A 15,292-nucleotide genomic window follows, 5' to 3' on the forward strand; every position below is an offset into this window, starting at 1 on the left:
CAATGGCGCGCTCTGGCCGAAACACTGATCAATGGCTCCTTAGAGCAACCTCATGGTATGAATTGATGGCACCCTCGATGTAACCTGGGATCTGGCATTCCTTATTAACTTATCATTACCTTTGATCGTAGGCCACACATGCTGGTACAATTATCATGTTTGTAAGCGTATTAATGGCGAAAAATTTTCTTAAATTCTGAATTTCTGAAGAATTAGTTGAGTTATGGGTAAAGGTTTGCATTTTCCAAATTTGAGGGATGGAGCTGTGGCAGAAAAGCGTCAATGGCGTTTTTAATTACTGGGTTGCTTAGGCAACCATACATGTAAGTTTTAGATGTGGACTCATCACAAGGATTGATACTTACATGTAGACTATTTGCATTTTGTTTTTCTTGGAAAATCGACTAAAGAGGGAGTAATACGTGCGAGACTACGTGCCAATTAGGATGGAGGTAAGACAAGAACACATTATTTCTCGAAAACGAAGCGCAAATCAACAAAAACAATTACGCAACGATGCTTTTCATGTCAAAACAAGTCAGTCTGCCAAAAATTAGCTCGATCCTACAAAAAATAAAAATTGGCCCAAAATGCCACATACGCCGTTTTTGCACGAAAGCCTTCAATTATACACAAAAAAATAATGGGTTACAATGTAACTTACAAGTGTTAGTATGCTTAAGAGTAAATGCCTATAAAAATGGACCTAAATCGCCTATCAATGGCACAAGTCGAAAAATTGATTTCGCTTGTATTTTGTCCATAGATAGGTCTTAGTAAGAATAGAAACGGACCTTAGTTAGTTTCTGCTAATACAGCATTCTTTGGTAGAAATACGCCAAAAACGATTTCGACCCGACTGGGCTCAAAATCTACTTCCGGTTTTGCTGAATTTTCCGAATATTTGATTGCTTCGTGCTCCGCAGAACAGCTACTTGAGAATCTTTCAATGGATTTTATATTCAGTTCAGGTCTTCGTGGTATGACTGAGCGAAAAATAAAATGAATCAAAGTTAGTTTTGAGCCCGAAAAGAGATCAAACTGACACGCAAAATTTTACAGTGTGTCGCAAGAGAATTATTGCATGAAAACATCCCCATATTTTTCTATGGGCTATAACTTTAAATACCATAAAAACACTTTCTACGGGTTAAATATACACCCACCTGTTAGGCTATCAAAAAACATCTCTGGGCAAATGATTTCAAGTTGCCCGCCTTGGCCTGTGTTTCTCATAGATTTTGCCCAAAATCTGGCGCTGGAATGTAAACAATTGCGTGACGCGGATAGCCACTCTCGAGTAAAATATTCGTTTCCAGCAATCCGATGAAAGCAATATTTGAAACGTAGTGTAGATAAAATAATGGAAAATGTTTTTTTTTGTTTGTTTTCTTTTTTTGTTTAAGTTAGTATAAGTATGTATGTTTTTTCATTTGCATTGCAACACCCACGACATCCCTGATAAAGAACGTTTCTACAGTACTCCGGGAAATGATTTTAACACTTATTTATTTTATTGAATCACTGATAACTTTCAATATAGTGGCAGTTTTAGAGATACACTTAACCAATCCTCTATGGTTTATGGCAATTGAATCATTGACTGACAAATAAAGTCAAGTGGAAATACCATAATTTCTATAAACTACTAACTACGTGATGGCATCTCCGCTCTTCTAGCTGTGTAGAAAATTTGTACCCACACAATATGCTCAAACTCAGCTAGAAAACCCGGAATTTCTTGAATTGAATTAGCCCAGGAAGAAACTGCGTTTAAGTTTCGATCATACTGGGAAAAAATCCATCTTTTCTACTTTGGTTGTTTGATCAATTAACTGAAATTTGCAGATCATAACACTGGTAGACAAATAAACATTACAGTGGTCGATCTAGGACTAGGTTTACACTAAAGGAGTTTTTTTGGATTCGTAAAAGTTCATCAATTTTAGAGTATTCGGATTAGCGGGGGTTTACAGTGAAAGGATATTCGGATTCTTAACCGTTTACACACGACGATAACTCCGGGAACATTCATGATGGAATGGTTAACGAGCAGTTTGTTGCCTCGACAACGAGAAACAAAATGCCTCCGAAAATAAGGCTAGGGGTAGGTTGAGACAGTCTGAAGTTTTCTTTCAACTCGCTGACCACGGTACTGTTGTCCATCATGTCAGGTCCCTCCACGTATTTATTCTGGTCTTTTCTTAATATCTAGAACCGTCGAGGTTTTCGATCGTGCCATCGTCGTCATCTGCACAGTAAAGTATAAATTGGGTTTCTGAGGAGTATGGCATTACCCATTATAAGAGTGATTACCTACACCTGAAACAGCACGAGGTAATCACCCAGCGACCGCCATCAAATGGCCATCAATGTGTCTACGACTCGACTACGACTGGATCATGTAATCCGCCATTTTCATTCCACCGCAAATTCAAAGATCACAGGCGGAAAAATATCTGAATTCGAGAGAAAATCGTTTACACGACAAAACTGTCCAGATATAAAAGTTTTCGGATTCAAAGTTCCCACTTTAAATTCCGGATTCAAAATCTCCGGAGAAACGACCAAACCGGGGAGTTTTTATTTCGGATTCGTCCACTTTTGTGTAAACGGCAAAATCAATCCGGCACTAAAACGTTCAGAATTCATCACGAATCTGGAACAATTTCCTCTAGTGTAAACGTACAATCCTGGCCATAAGTTGTTGGGACACCTCCCCCTTTTGCGCGCTAAAACCCTCGATTTCAACTAGGTCCTTAACGTTTTAGAACAAAAGATGAATAGAAGCAAGTACAATTGACCCCCCTCCCCCCTAGCAATGTTGCATGAAAACGAAGCTATTCTAAAGACTACATCGGATGTGGGAAAAAAGGAAAAAGGGACAATAGAAAGTGGTTAGACAGTTGTGTTGGAACCAAACGCGATTGCTGAAAAATCGCTATTATTGGAATAAGATGTGAATATCTATCTTCTCGTCTCTTTAGTTCGAGAATACTGTTCTAGGAGGCGAACAATTCTTGAAACGTGGCTATTCTGAAGCTATTGTCAAGGATTTTTTTTCTTCAAGATTTTTATCAACATTGACAGGGGGAGAGGGGTAGGCGGGCTTGCGCGGTTTTGGTCTTAAGAGAGGCTGCCTGTGAAGTCATCTGCCGCAACTGTCCCAACACTTCTGACCAGGATTGCAGTCTTAAATGAACAGCGAACATCCATCCTGTTTTGTTAGCGGAAGTCGGTCACGGAAGAGTGAATTTCAATGAAATATATATATATAATTTGATTAAGCAATTAGCCAAAAATAGGTTGGCCGCCAAAATAGTTTAGGGTTTAGCCTAACCCTAACCTTAAGTTTTAAGACTGAAGGAAAAAAGGAAAAAAAGCATTGAGCATTTCAGTTGTTTGAAACAGAAACATTCGCGCACAATGAACTATATGTATAGTACGTGCATAACATGGAAAGCAATCCGTCCAGCACAGTAATTGTTCAAATTAACAGCTTACCGAGACACTTGCACTGTCGATGCCTCTTATTGATGATTTAAACTTTTATGATTTGTTTAGTTTACTTTTTCTGACTTTTTAGCCGGAGAAAAGGCACTAAATGTGTTGGTACAAATAAAAAGGTTTAACCGAAAATCGATCCGTCGAAATCAACAAATACGAATTTAATCACTGTAGCGTTCCTTCAGATCACGTAAGGCTACAAACCAACAATATCAACTTGTCATCACGCTTAACAAATGAACTTAGAACGATTTTCTTTCTAGAACTCGCTCTTAAAATGATCAAAGAAAGAACGACAGCTTAAAACGACATAGCAGTAACACCCGAACTCCAAGTAAATTGCTTTTAATTGGCGTTTTTAATTAACGAAATTTCCGAAGCGATGACTTTCAAAATATTAAAGTTAAAAGTGGTCCATTATGTTTTTCTTTTTTCACCCAAATGTTCTAAGATAGCCATCTGCGGTTTGTTGGAAACGAATTATGTATTCACGGTGGACGCCCGTGTCACGCAATTGTTTACATTCTCACAGCGGTTCAGGGAAAAATTTGTGAGAAGCACAGGCCAAGGCGGGCGACTTAAAACCATTTGCCCAGAGATATTTTTTGATTTTCAAACAGGTGGGTGTACAGTTAACCCGTAGAAAGTGTTTTTATGGCATTTAAAGTTATAGCCCATAGCAAAATATGGCGATATTTTAGTGCTATAATTCGTTTGCAACACATCGTAATATTTTGCGTTTCTGTTCAATCTCGTTTCGGGCTCAAACGAAACCTCAATTTATTTTATTTTTCGCTCAGTCATACCATGAAGACCTGAGCTGAATGTAAAGACCATTGAAAGATTCTTAAGTAGCTGCTGTGCGACGTGCAAAGCAACCAAATTTTCAGAAAATTTAGCATAACAGGAAGTAGATTTTGAGCTCAATCCGGGCAAAATCGTTTTTCGCAAATTTCTCCCCCAAAAAGCTGCATTAGCAGAAACTAACTATGGTCCGTTTGTTTACTAGCTAGGGCCAATCTATGGGCAAAAAATGAGCAAAATCGATTTTTCGACTTGTGCCATTGTTAGGTCCATAGTTATGGGCACTGGCTCTTAATTATCTAGTTGAATTGTTTTGGCCCCTACCCCTCCCCCTCTGACTTCCTTTGTGCCCCTCTAAATGGAAGTTAGGCGCTTACGTTACTCCATATTGTGTAGTTCCAGAAAATATCCATACCTCCCCCACCCTTCTGGAAATTCCGATTGAGCTTCCTACATTTCTTTAAATTTTTTGATCATACAGAACCCCCCACCCCCCAGGAAATTCCAATCCCTTCTAATGTAGTAGTAATGTAGTAGTTTTCCATCCTCACATCCAAGGATGAATTTTTCTTAGACCCACGTATGAATTTGCTTTTCAAATCTCTGTATTTCTATTATGCAAATTATAGCAAAGTTACATACAGTTCAACAAGTTGGGAATGTAAAAATCAGAAAGGGAGTAAATGAAAAATATTATTTGTCTGTCTATGCAATAAATAATTCTGTTTTCTTTGTGCACATGAAATATGATGTATTTTTCTCCTTTTTGTATGAAAAAATTAACTTTTCAGTTATAGTGTAATTTGTAGGTTTCACATTCTGCATCACTGTGGTTCAGGTGTATAAGCAAAGTTAATTTGTGAAATAATATCTTCAGACAGCATACAGGGAAATGTACATGTATAACAACAACAACAACAAAAACCTTTATTAACGTGTCTGGGGTATTTAGCATTGCTGCTAATTGGGGACACACACAAAAAAGAAATTATGAATGTAAAAAATAAATAAGTATATATTAAAAAAGTTAATAAGTAAATATTAAAATTTTAATGAGTAAATATGAAAGTCAGGTCAGGATAAACATAAGGGACAGTTTTCACAATTATTATCCCCAAGCAAAGATGCTATGTCTCTTCTTCTTATAGTTGATATGAAGGAATGTAAGCTATCACTGTTCTTTTCATCTCTTGAAAGTCTTGACCACAAGTATGGACCCATGTATCTTATAGAGTGTTTCCCGTATCTTACAGTCCGAAATCTTGGTATCTTAAAATCATTTTCATTTTCATTTTCATTTTCATAATGTATGATTACTATAGTATGACTTCAGTTTACCAGCAGATTGCACATGTTGTGGTGTATTTGTTTAAATGTGATCTGTTTGTGTACGGTAGTCAGTAGTATACTGGTTAATCAACTGTGTGTACCCACTGTTTGTGATCAGAAATGCTTTGAGAGCTTTTTACTCCATAGTCTCCTGCATCAGGTTAATATTGAAATCTTCAAGAAATATAGTAGGAGTTGAAGGTTCTGTCAATACTGACTTATGGAGATGAGTAAGAGCTTCGAATCAATCATTTGTGAAATTCTAACAGTTTTTGACTGATAGATACCCACCACGTGAATGTTTGGAATTGGATGGCTAAGAACTGTTACAGTAATTTCCACATTATTTACATTAAATCTGTATGGAATTTCAGTACAATTTAAGTCATTCTTAATGTACATAGCAGTTCCATAGCAAGTTCTGATGTTAGACTGACTAAAGTCATTTCTGTACAGAGTAGGAGGGGGAAGGCTTACCTTTTGTCCCAGATGATAAAGCGTTCATTTCAACATACTGCTTTCTTCCTGTGGCCGGTCGATTCGTCATTGTCCAAAGATGTCCATAGCCGTGCTCTTTACTGAAACCCTAAACCTCCATCCATCTACCACTTTGTTTCCAAAAGTCTCGAGAGGCCCCATAGTCCATGATTTGCATCAAAACAGTGCACATTTCGAAGTGGTCGTGGGTGAAACAAGAAAAAAAATCAAAAAAATTTTAACGCTAACCAATTTGCAGTACTTCATGTTCGTGGTCTTAGCAGGTCTTCACGCACAAATTGTCCATGTTATCGTCACTTTTAGGACTTTGACGCCCATTTCTCTGTAGTCGAGTATTCTGTAGCATATTTCCTTTCCATTTTTGGCTCCACAAAGGTATGTTCCGATCAGGTTTGGAATCAAAAACCACTCGTGCTTCAAAGGGACAGGACGCCATTTTGAATTTGTCCAAGGGCATATTCTCGCGTTTGTACTACCCCCCAAATACATACACTGAGACAATGGCATGACTTTGAGATAAACTTGTCAGGGAGAGGGAGATATGGGAGAAAGTGTTTAATCCAGGTTTAATACATAAATTTATTGTCTAACATTGTGCTTTTGTGATGTTTGTACATATAGTTTGTATGTATACTAGAGATGTTTGTATTGTATGTGTAGTTTTGCAAGTGGAGTAAAGTTTTGCAGGGGCTTTTTTCTGTATCATGGAAAAAACCTCAAAAATGGCAAAAATTAGACCTTTAACCTGTTACCTGTGATCCGTGACCTGTGATCTGTGACCTAATGGCCTGTGACCTGTGACCCGTGACCTATGACCTGTGACCTACGTATTAGACCCGCTGCTCTTGGCTGTGCCTCGAGCAACTCTTGCATTTCTGTTGTGCCCTCCAAACTTCTTACATGCATCCAAAATTCTATATATGTCCCCTAAGGCTAGCGTAAGTGATAAGCCAATACCTAAATTATTGCCGGTTTTCATATGACGTCATCATTTTCCAAAATAAGAAATTACCAATCCTTTTGAAGTTTTAATTTCATCAGATGTAAGACCCTCTAATAACTTGACGTTTTGCAACATTTAAGTCTGACACAATTCACGTTTGAATTTCCAACTTTATGCATTGCGTGACATTAAAATGGCAGCCCAATAAGGAGGGGGGCATTGGGATTTTCGGTTTTGCGGTTTTGGCTAGTTTTTAGATTGGTTTTTTGGTTTTTGTACCAAAAGACTTTGGTTTTTCAGTTTTAGTGTTCTGTGCGGTTTGTGGATTTTTTGTTTTTTAGCTTATGGTTTTCGGTTTTCGTAAAAAATACTAGTGGTTTTTCGGTTTTGGTTTCCAATGTGGTTTTTGGTTTTTCCTATTTTGTCCTGTTCGAGTTCTGGTTTCTCGTCGAGTTGAGAGGCAACTGATTTCAAATAGCCACAAAACACCAAAGTTATTGAGAAGAATGCATGACAAACTAAATGTCACGGCAGGGGATCACACGTCTCAAATGATGCCCGAGACTTCGACCTCACAGAGCAGGGCGATCATTTGGTCAGTTTCCAACATGCCTCCCGCGCCAGCAATGGAAGGAGCAAATTATTGTGGATTGTGTTGCATCTTTTTAAGAGGAGGGGAAAGGCAACAAGAATGTTTGAAAGAAAAACACTTTTAGATGGAAAGTGGAAAGGGAAGAAAGAAGCCTGCAGAAGCTAAAAGATACTAAATAACTAAAAGATACAAAGGCGTCAGACAAGTCCATGACATTCACAAATACTTTGATAAAATTAGTGTTAGTGTAGTTTACTCTGTATGCCCCACTTGTCACCATTGTATCGGTTTTTTGACAGTTTTGTATGCGGTTTTCAGTTTTGGGCGAATATTTTTGCGGTTTTGCGGTTTTGGATGATTTTTTCTTCGGTTTTGCGGTTTCTAATATACCCCAATGCCTCCCTCGATAAGGCTCTCAAGTAGGTCAAAAGATGTGTTATTGCTCAAGGTTTTGCTAAGTAAACAGTTCTTGCTCTAGTAGAGTATTAATTACAATATGTCTGAGCTCTAGAGTAATAGCAGTTGGTTTTAATGCCAAAACTCAATGGCGGATGTTTCTGTTACTTTTAAATACGGCCGCCATGTTTGTGTCCCTCCAAGGGGCACAAACGTGGCGACTCCATACAAAGCTCTATAAATCTGAGTGAAACACTTTTCCGAATAATGTGTGAATGAAAAACTGCACAGACCTAAATCTTGGCTAGGTTGTTTATAAATCAATTATCCTTCATATCCCAGCTTCTTGACTTGATTTATTGAATGGTTACGATTTTTATTTTTGATATTTTATTCTTATTGTTTTATTTTTGTGTCACTTCAAACCAGCCATAGCGGAGGTCCTGTGTGTTTAAGGTGCACAAGCGGAGCCCTATACCTTAAAAAATTTGGTAACTAATCGATCTCAAAAATTTTGGTTGTCATGTGACTACCATACATCCGTACACCAAGCCCAATACCTTGAAAAATAAGAGAGCAGCACCATTACCATAAGTGCATCTTTGCTATCTGCTGACTAGTATCATGCTGACCAGGTACTGGTTTTTGATTCGATCAGTCAGGCTATTACTCTGGGGGAGAAGGAAGGAGTACATGCAAAGGCAAAATTTCATCCCAAATTAACCCCTGGCATGTTGTTGACTTTTCTTTCCACATATTCCTTGCACAATCACCTCTTGGAAAGTCCCTGATATATTGCATACATAATTTTGACAATCTTGGTTACGCTCATTGGGTATGCTTTGTTAAAATTTAACTGGAAAACAATATTGAAACCACACGCTGAACAATTACATGCTCACAATAATTGACAATTTTTAAGTTTCTGATCCAAGAAAAACAAATCCTCTTTTTCCTTTATGGTTATCATTGCAATCAGGAGCTCCACTTTTAGGCTTGGCGAAATCTATTTAATTTATTATGCTTTAGTCTTTATGCAGGAAGTTTTTATTATAATTATATTTGTAGCTACAGTGTCTATTTGGAATTTAAAAATTTATCGTTCTTTTTGCAATTGGACATTTTTGCCCTTTCTAGGAAGTGTTTTAGAATTGCAGAAATGATTTGGAATTAGTTAAAGAAGTTAGACCTTCACTCTTGTTACTGAGGATTGTAAAACACTTCCTACACGTACATGCACATGTATCTGCTTAGCAAAAATTTTATATAGGGCAGTCAGTTATTTGGAGATCAGGAGTCATTTAAGAGTACCTTGAAAAATTTTATTCTATGCCCAGGAGCTTAGAATGCTTGTTTGCTACAATGCACATACATGTATTGCAGACATGCTGCTCAGTTTATTTCTGTAGTGTTAATTAACCTCGTAGCCTGGAGCAAACAACTATCATTGACTTATCAGAAATTTTTAAATGTTTTGCTCTTCAGTGCAGTTCGAAGTGTCAAGCTTCTTGTTTGATTTTGGTAGATGCAGTTCCTGAATCAAGTCCAAATATTCAGCCTTTCCTTTTAACTGCCTTAATTTGCTACTATGTACTGTCAAATTTCATTTTATTTTCTAAATTCTGAAATTTTCATTAATTTTTGACTTTCACTGAGTCTGTCCTGAATCCTCTTGCACATGACTTTTGCTTTCCTTAAGAAATTTTCATGTTTCATCAATTTTGCAGTTTTTCAAAAGCTGTTATTAAAAACTAAAATTGGGAATGAGTAATTTTGTGTGTTATTATTAGTAGTGTTTGTAGAGCCTACGTTCAATCTTGGTCATTACTTTTTATGGGACCATTTTCAAAAGCACTAAAAAGTGCACTTAGTGATTCAATTTTTATAGCAGCCACAAAGTACATTGTAAACAGCCACATGCTTAGCAGGCTCCTCCAGTGAGCTGTCAAACTCACAAATGCAAGCTCACGTGGAGTGTTTCAGCTACTTCAAAGCTGGATCTTCTTCGAGTTCTCAAAATGTTTTTCTAGCAGCTTTGCAGCAGTTGTTAAGTAGTCTTGAAGGGTTTTGTATCAGTTGTTTCGAGTGTTCCTCCATCTCATCCCATCCTCTATACTTCTGATCCAATCGTGCCTGGAATGAGGTCTCATGGTTAGCTTACAGGGATTTGCTGGCCATGGGGGTGGTATTGTATCTACTGGGGCTGAGGCTGGCCACAGTGGAAGCCCCTGGATACCCCAGGCACACACCTTGGTTGGGTTAATCTATTAGAGAAATATAAGTGATGTCTTTACAATAAATGTTTGGACTGAGTTCTTGATAATTTCACCATCAACAAGAATCCTTTCTGAATTTGTCAATTTTTTAGTCAGCAGTGAACAAGATTGAACAGACAGTTGACAAACCAAGATGGGTCATTGGATACACCTAGATGGACAGTTGACAAACTTGAATACACAGTTGACAATATTGGTCTCGTGGGGGAAAAACTGGATGGACTCAACTCAACAACTCTGGATGGACAGTGGAAAAGCAAGAACATTCATACATGTACCTTGCCCAACCAGGTAAAATAATGCAACCAGGTTTAACTGGTAGAAAAAAAATTTAATATACTGTAAATTACCATTACAACTGTATTTCCTTGTACATAATAATAATATTGTTTTTTTTTAATAATAATCATTGGACTGAGTTGTTGAGAATTTCACCACCAGTGAGAATTGTGTCTCAATAAATAAATAAATTATGTCTCAATAAAGAGGCCCTCTAAGTGAGGGCCACAAGTTTGTTTGTTTATGTCCACCATAATTATGTGTTAATGTGCAACTAGCCCCCCGATTTTTTTTGCGCTTGTATAAATTTCCTCATTTTTCTGATATAATTAATTATCATTGTAGCTATTTTCATTAGTTTTCTATGTATTTTCAAAGTCTGTAAAACTACATTTAGCTCTTTCTGCCGCCATGACCAAGCAATGGTGAAGAATGGGGCGAGCTGGGCAGTGATGTCATCAAAGGACTAACAATGTTTTGCTTCTTAGAAGAGAGTATGCAAAAATGTGATAGCGTGATTCAAAATCGTTGCAGAATGCAAGGAAGATGTGTTTTGGAGGGATTTGTAGTACAGCATACTTAGGGGAGAGCAATCCTCTTCATTCAATACCTATATCCTAATGACACTCGTCCAGAAGCGAGAAAAAGCCAAAAGTAGTGCGCAGACGTGTGCAAAGTCGGACATTGAGCAGTTCTTCGATCTTGGGCTTGCCACGGCTATAAAAACCTAGGATTTCATGGCCTGTACATTCTTCCCAAGCTTCTAGGACACAAATGGTTAAGATAAGCTGGGAACCATCTGATTATTCAATTAAAACGAGTCCCAGATGTCCCAGACCAAAATAATGGAAACTACTGTAGATGAGATAATTATACAGCAAGTTATATGCATCAAGTTTTCTTTGTCCTCGAAATAGATCTAGCTTTCTAAACAAATAATCAACCTCACTATGTCCCACAACGAGGTGATTGAGATAAGTGAGGCCTCGAGCTGCAGAACTAGCTATGTATTTGTGGATTTCGAATACAACCACACGCATGAGGCTGACAGTCAGCACTGGAGTTTCTCATATGCATACACAATTGTTTTGTTCTTTGAGCAACGAAATATATCTCAGTTACAAACTTAACACAAATCAAGCATTGATTAGTACAGTTGACTTCCAATAACTCGAACCTTCAGGGGAAACAGTAAAAGGTTTGAGTTATTGGAAGTTCAAGTTATCGAGGGTAAAATTATATAGAAAATGGCCTGAAGGGAAATGAAAATAATATTTCAAGATAGGGGGAGGTTTGAGTTAGCAAGGGTTCGAGTTATCGGGAGTCAACTTTATACATGTATGAGGAAAGTAAAACAAACCATTTAGATTCAGCATTACCAAGGCAGATTGTAGCATCGAAAGGAAGCTAAAGCGGGAGACCCTGGAGGAGAATGAGCTTGTTTTTGACGGAAACACAAGACTCAGGCTATTACAGTAATGTGCAAAAATAACGCAAGCGAAATGTGCAAATTTCATTCTTTATTCACATGAACTTTCTGGGAGAGTTCACGCGAAAGTTCGAGTGACAATTCAAGGCCTTTTGAGCGAAATTTCCCTGGAACAAAGAACGCTATTTCGTTACATTTTTGGTACGAGACAAAATTTCATGGTGACAAGTGTCCTTTCACTAACTCAGTGCACAAAATTTTGCGTTAGACAGACACAACAATTCTTCACACAATCTATTCAATCTACCTGTCATATAACGTTCGTGAAATAATTTATACGAAAGGTTTTCAACGCACTCCCTAACTGGAGTTCAATCACGAACGCAAAGAATAAGAATTACAAGTAAAACTTACCACGAGTGAAGACTTCGAATGTAGTTTCATTCCAGAAGAGACAAAACATAAGCCCATTTTGATCAGTGTAGTTGTCAGATATCAGCTGTGTAGAAAGTTATCCCTGTTTTTCTCTTAAACCAGGCACTTCCCCGGACCACTTCAAATCAGTACACATGTTTTTGTGCGAGATAGCATCTGAAATGGCTCTTTCGTTTTCACAGATTAACTTTAGTACTCTGATATTTTGATAAACATGAGTGTGTTTAATGCACTGAATGTTTCAATAACCATGATTTCGTGGTTGTCAAATGCTCGTGTAAAATGCGTTTGTTGTTTTTCGGTCCCAGCCCCATGCATTTGGCTGACTTTTGAATGCAAATTATGTCATTTATGCTGGAAGTAGCGTGAGAAAGACAAATTTTTACAAACCCCTCCCCCAGTTCGCAGTTTTTCTTGCCCGTCCGAAGTCGCCTGATCTCCCCACGGAAATGAAATGCCGCGAGTTAATACCTGAGGAAACCTGAAGCGTTTTAGCAAGATTCTGCGTTTAAAATGGGGAGCTGGGAAAGGATTTTGTAAAGATTTGTCTTGTCAAAAAAGCATGTGTGGGAGAGGGAGGGGAGCTCGAGCACGTGCTGGATGATGTGATTGGTACCGGTTCAATGGTACGATCGTGTTGCGAAAAGCGATTTGAGGAAAAAACTTTGCTAAAGATGCTAAAATTCTCTGACTGTCATGACAGTATTCGAAAACAAATCTGGCTAAGTTGAAGAAAAATCAAAATGTTTTGGCAGAGAGTTGCCTCCCTTGTTGCATGTTTTACTGCAAGCTTGGAGTGCTTGCATGCTTGAAACAGCAAGTTTGTAGTGAAACTGTGATGCTTCTAGCTGTTAGGATGCAGTAACAATCAAACATTCAATAGGTAAGATTGATATAATACAGTTGAACCTCCGGTTGCGACCACCTGTCGTTAGCGACCACCTCTCCTCAGCGACCTGTTTTTCTAAAATACCAAAAGTTTTCCAGTCAAATCGCTCTGTTTGGAACCTCTTGTAAGCAACCACCTCTCATAAGCAACTGCAACCACTTTTAGAGCCAAAAGTTTGCAATTTTCTCTTGTTTGTAACCTCCCATAAGCGACCACTCGACAGATAATAGAGAGGAATGTGGATATTAAGGTGTTGTAACTTCCTCATATCCCTGAGTAGCACAAGAGATGGAAATTTCTCAATGGGAGAACTGGATTTTTTTTCTCGAAATTGACTTTTACATGAATAAAACATTGCATTGGCATTGGCACAAGGGGTAAGTCTCTGCAGTTACCACATTGTAATGAGGAAAATTTCAATTCAATATGGTCAAAGCTCTCGTAAGCAACCACCTAGGCTTGACATTTTGGGTGGTCGCTTACGGGAGGTTCGACTGTAGTAGATTAAGTTGATGAACCTAATTTCAGATGTTCTCTGCATCTCTTTACACAACTTACATCAAATCATGAACTGTAGCTGTATTTCACTCAGTTTGTATCAGAATGCCTAACTACCAGAGAGAATTTTCTTTTGAAAGTTGGCGGCTAACAATCAAAAAGAGTGAACTTTCCCTCGAAATTTCGTGAGTCGTTAGCATCCACAGCGAATTATTGTTTGAAAGTTCGAGAGGAATAAAACAATAGGTGCCTTGAGAGTTTGTGGAAAAGTCACAGAATTTTGTTTGAAGCGAAATTTCTTCGAACAGCCATGAAAAGCCAAGAAATTCGTCGAAATTTGCTTGCATCACTTTTGCACAATACTGTGGCGTACGTGAAAAGACTTTAAAAACAAAAGAGCAGTGAAGGAGAGATGTATTTATTTAACTGATACCATACTGAACCTTGTTCAAGATCTTGTCGAAGAATTTTTAATTACTAGTATGAAAAATGCAACTTTGTGTAACTTGCAATGTTTATGTTTGTACCCACTAATTGACTTTGTATACCTATTGTCAGTCAGGAATAACAAAGTGAAAAGACGAATTTTTCTGCATTTTTGAATAGTTAGGCAAGTGGAAAAATATGCTCTCGTCGTTATGAATTATCAAGGGTTCAGTAAGAGTACTAAAAGAAGTGTTGTATGTAGATCAGTAGATTAGCCAAATGGGCCAACAAATTGTCGAGTGTGACTTGCAGTGTGGCGGGCTCGACTGGCAACTCGCGCTTTGAAATAAAAAAAATGTTTACATCATAGCTGTCCTAATCGTAGCTAGACTCCGAATTGTACTTCTAGATGATAGAGTTTTTTCATTTAAAAGTCTTTTTCATGTTTGATAAAATATGAAGTACAAATACCCCAAATATGTTTTCACAGTGCTCAAAATCCAGTCAAATGTTCCTTGAGTGTTTTGAGCCATATCCTTCGATGACGTCACAAGAAGCCCGACCCAGATCCCACTATGTTCGGTCATGGGGCAAGGAATTACAACTTTAAATGCCTGTATCATCGCAGGGATTTTATCAATCAAAATAATTTTTTGCTGAAGTAATTGGGAAAAGTAGACGATTTCATTAAAGGAAAAAAAATTTGGGGTTAGTTGCACTTTAACCCTAAATAAAGGCTTCATCTCATCTCATCTCATCTTATCTTACATGTATCTTATATTACTTAGCTGGCAACAAGCAAGCTTGGAAATACAGTGGACAAACCAGGATGGGACATTGGATACACCTACTGTAGATGGACAGTGGACAAACATGAATGTACAGTGGGCAATATTGGACACATGGTGGAAAATCTGGATGGGCATGAGTGGACAACTCTGTGTGGACAGTGGAAACCAGGTAAATACACTGTCTTGTAATCATCTTGGAT

The 15,292-nt window shown here is 37.9% G+C and overlaps 1 protein-coding gene across 2 annotated transcripts in view; it reads left to right on the forward strand.

Annotated features, from left to right (window-relative positions):
• LOC145467209 (uncharacterized) overlaps positions 1–15,292 on the forward strand; it is a 28,424-nt gene that overhangs the window by 2,521 nt on the left and 10,611 nt on the right. The window contains exons 2-3 of one of the 2 annotated variants that reach the window (XM_081450764.1): positions 10,438–10,636; positions 15,090–15,261. In XM_081450764.1, coding sequence (XP_081306890.1) covers positions 10,479–10,636; positions 15,090–15,261 — 330 coding nt within the window. In that variant the 5' untranslated portion in view covers positions 10,438–10,478. The remainder of the gene's footprint in view (positions 1–10,437; positions 10,637–15,089; positions 15,262–15,292) is intronic. The other variant, XM_081450765.1, reaches the window with a different exon arrangement.

Source organism: Orbicella franksi, chromosome 14, assembly GCF_964199315.1.
Source record: "Orbicella franksi chromosome 14, jaOrbFran1.1, whole genome shotgun sequence".
Lineage (NCBI taxonomy): Eukaryota > Metazoa > Cnidaria > Anthozoa > Scleractinia > Merulinidae > Orbicella > Orbicella franksi.